The 2,566-nt window shown below is 44.5% G+C and overlaps 1 protein-coding gene across 1 annotated transcript; it reads left to right on the plus strand.

Moving 5' to 3' along the window:
- Positions 1–668: 668 nt before the first annotated feature.
- Positions 669–1,115, plus strand: LOC149593847 (uncharacterized). The gene has a single exon (XM_089861687.1). It carries the CDS (start codon positions 669–671, stop codon positions 1,113–1,115), a length of 447 nt encoding a protein of 148 aa, XP_089717813.1.
- The last annotated feature ends 1,451 nt before the right edge of the window (positions 1,116–2,566 follow it).

Here is a 2,566-nt window from a genome sequence, read left to right on the forward strand (position 1 = left end):
CCTGGAACCAGTAGGATGAAATCTTTGGCTCGCGCTCACGCCTACTGGCCTTTTCTGGACGCTCAAATTGAAGACTTCGTGAAGAAATGTTCCAAATGTCGCTCTGCAGCAAAGTTACCTGTCAAGACTCTGTTGCATTCCTGGCCGAAAGCCGTGAAGGCCTGGCAGCGGATACACATCGACTACGCCGGTCCCCATAACGGCCACCAGTATCTTATAGTCGTCGATGCCTATAGCAAGTATCCCGAGATTTTCGACATGAAAACCACCACGTCATCCGCCACCATATCCGTCCTGAATAACCTTTTCGCACGCTATGGTTATCCGGAAGTACTGGTGAGCGATAACGGAACTCAGTTTACTTCACACGACTTCGCCTCGTTCTGTTCCCGCAAAGGAATCCAGCATATCTTCTCTCCGCCCTACCATCCGCAATCTAATGGGCAGGCGGAACGTTTCGTGGACACCTTCAAGAGGGCACTAGAGAAACTCAAGGGCGAAGGAGATGTCCCTTATATGCTAGACGTCTTCCTGCTGTCCTATCGGTCAACCCCTACTACAGTATAGACCAGAAAAGCCCTGCAGAACTCTTCTTGGGCCGAACACTTCGTACCGAGCTAGACCTTCTACATCCGCCGGTCTCTCCGTCATCAGAACGCAATCCAACCATGGAACGACAATTCAACCGTCATCATGGAGCTCGACGACGCACCTTCAAAGTCGGAGACCTAGTCTATGCTCGGCAACACCAGTCAAAGACGTGGTATCCAGGGAGAATTCAAACGGTCAAAGGCGTAGTTTATGATGTTCTTATGGATGATGCCACTAATAAGAAGTTCCATGCCAATCAACTTTACCACCGTCTGAACAACGATCCAAAGGGCAATCCCTACTCGGTATTCATGGACACATTCGATCTACCCATCCCAGACCGAAGAGTAGATCCCGACCGAGTTCCTGCTGGGACCATAGTGCCCGCTCCCGAACGCCATGTACGGTTCAACATACCAGACGCAGACTCCGAGGATGAGCAAGTACGGCGGTCAGGAAGAACAAAGAAGATACCCGAGCGACTCATTATGGATCCCCGCCAGAAGTCCTACGATTTTACTTAAAAGGGGAGTGTTGGAACTCCTCCAATATTGGAAAAAAATATAATCTACTAATATGTTATCGTTTTTTACCTATCACATGTTTTTTAAGTTATCTATATATACCAAATTTTAACAATGTGAAAGGGCATTCGGTCTGGTGGTCTAATAATAATAAAGTTGTTTTGTTGTTAACTCTTGCGTTCCCTCACTATGAGCCGTTACAACAGCTTCGATAACCTTTCTTAAATCCATTCAAAAACGATGCTTTTTCAAATCATTCAAATTAGACCCTTGTGGAAAGTCAGGGGTAAAATGGATTCTGATATTCGACCTCAATGTTTTCTTACCAAATGGTCTTAGAAGTAAAATACTTGGATCAAAATTTAACTTTAACCCTGCTTTTGTAACGATCTTTTTAGGTATCGTTGACATATACTACTACTACTAAAAGAACTAAGGGTATTTTAAATTTAGGAATTAATACTCATATGGTTCGCCATACCAATTACAAATTTATTTCAGTTATCAGTTTATCTACGAATATTCTGATCCAATGTTTTTCTACTACTGTGACTATATAATATTCAGTGGAATAATGCACTAAGTTACATAACAATTTACGCGACACTATATTAAATTACGGTTACTAAAACCACCCCCGAAATAATCATGCAGCATGCACTCGACCAATGCCAATAATTAACACGCGTTTCGTTCGCGCTAGGCCTATTAAAATTTGTACTCAACACTACATGGAGATTGTTCTGGTTCGTCGGTGTTCCGTTTTGTCATCGTGGTCTTCTATCGACTATCGGGCCCCTCTTCTATATCGTTCTCGGTGATGGACCAAAGAGGCTAAGTGGCTACGCCTCGGCTATCGACGAGCGGCTATCGGGACTCTGTTCCGGCAGGATTCCATCAAGTTGCGGCCAGCGCAGGACGTTAGATTTCCATTCGGTATCCTAGAGCCTCGTGGCTATTCCTTGGTGTTAGCTACTTCGGGTGATCAGGCTTCGAAAACTACTGGCAAGGATTCGTCCGGTTTAAGTTAAAGACTCCTTCAGACTGCTTTTTAAAAACTGTCCCTTCATTTCTTGAGTAGCCGAGTTTTATTCCATTTTTAAAACCTCTGAGTATGAGGGGAGCCAATCCTCGGTCCTTTCGGTGGTCTATCTGGTCACTTCGATTTTCGAAACCAATCCGGTGGTGACTTTTGTTGTCATTGCTCCAACAGGTCGAGTTTGGATGGTGGGGAAGATTTCTTAGTCCGATGACGTAGGGTACTTCATGTTACCCCAGCAACGATTTTGGGAACGGCGCGAAAACCCGTGACGTACGCGCGCGTTGTTTGTAAAGAAGTATCTACCCAAGCAAGTGCTTGTGTTAGGGTTAGGGTTAGACCAACTAAAATATCAGTTGAAAAAGTGAGGAGAATTAATAAAAAACTCAGGAGAAAAATAACAACCTTAGAG

The sequence above is a fragment of the Phalangium opilio genome, unplaced genomic scaffold, assembly GCF_054372755.1.
Source record: "Phalangium opilio isolate 3A_F unplaced genomic scaffold, DU_Popi_V2 ptg000487l_1, whole genome shotgun sequence".
Classification (NCBI taxonomy): domain Eukaryota; kingdom Metazoa; phylum Arthropoda; class Arachnida; order Opiliones; family Phalangiidae; genus Phalangium; species Phalangium opilio.

What these genes read in the sequence shown, in the direction of transcription:
- LOC149593847 (XM_089861687.1), top strand. Translation starts at nt 669, where the DNA reads ATGGAACGACAATTCAACCGTCATCATGGAGCTCGACGACGCACCTTC.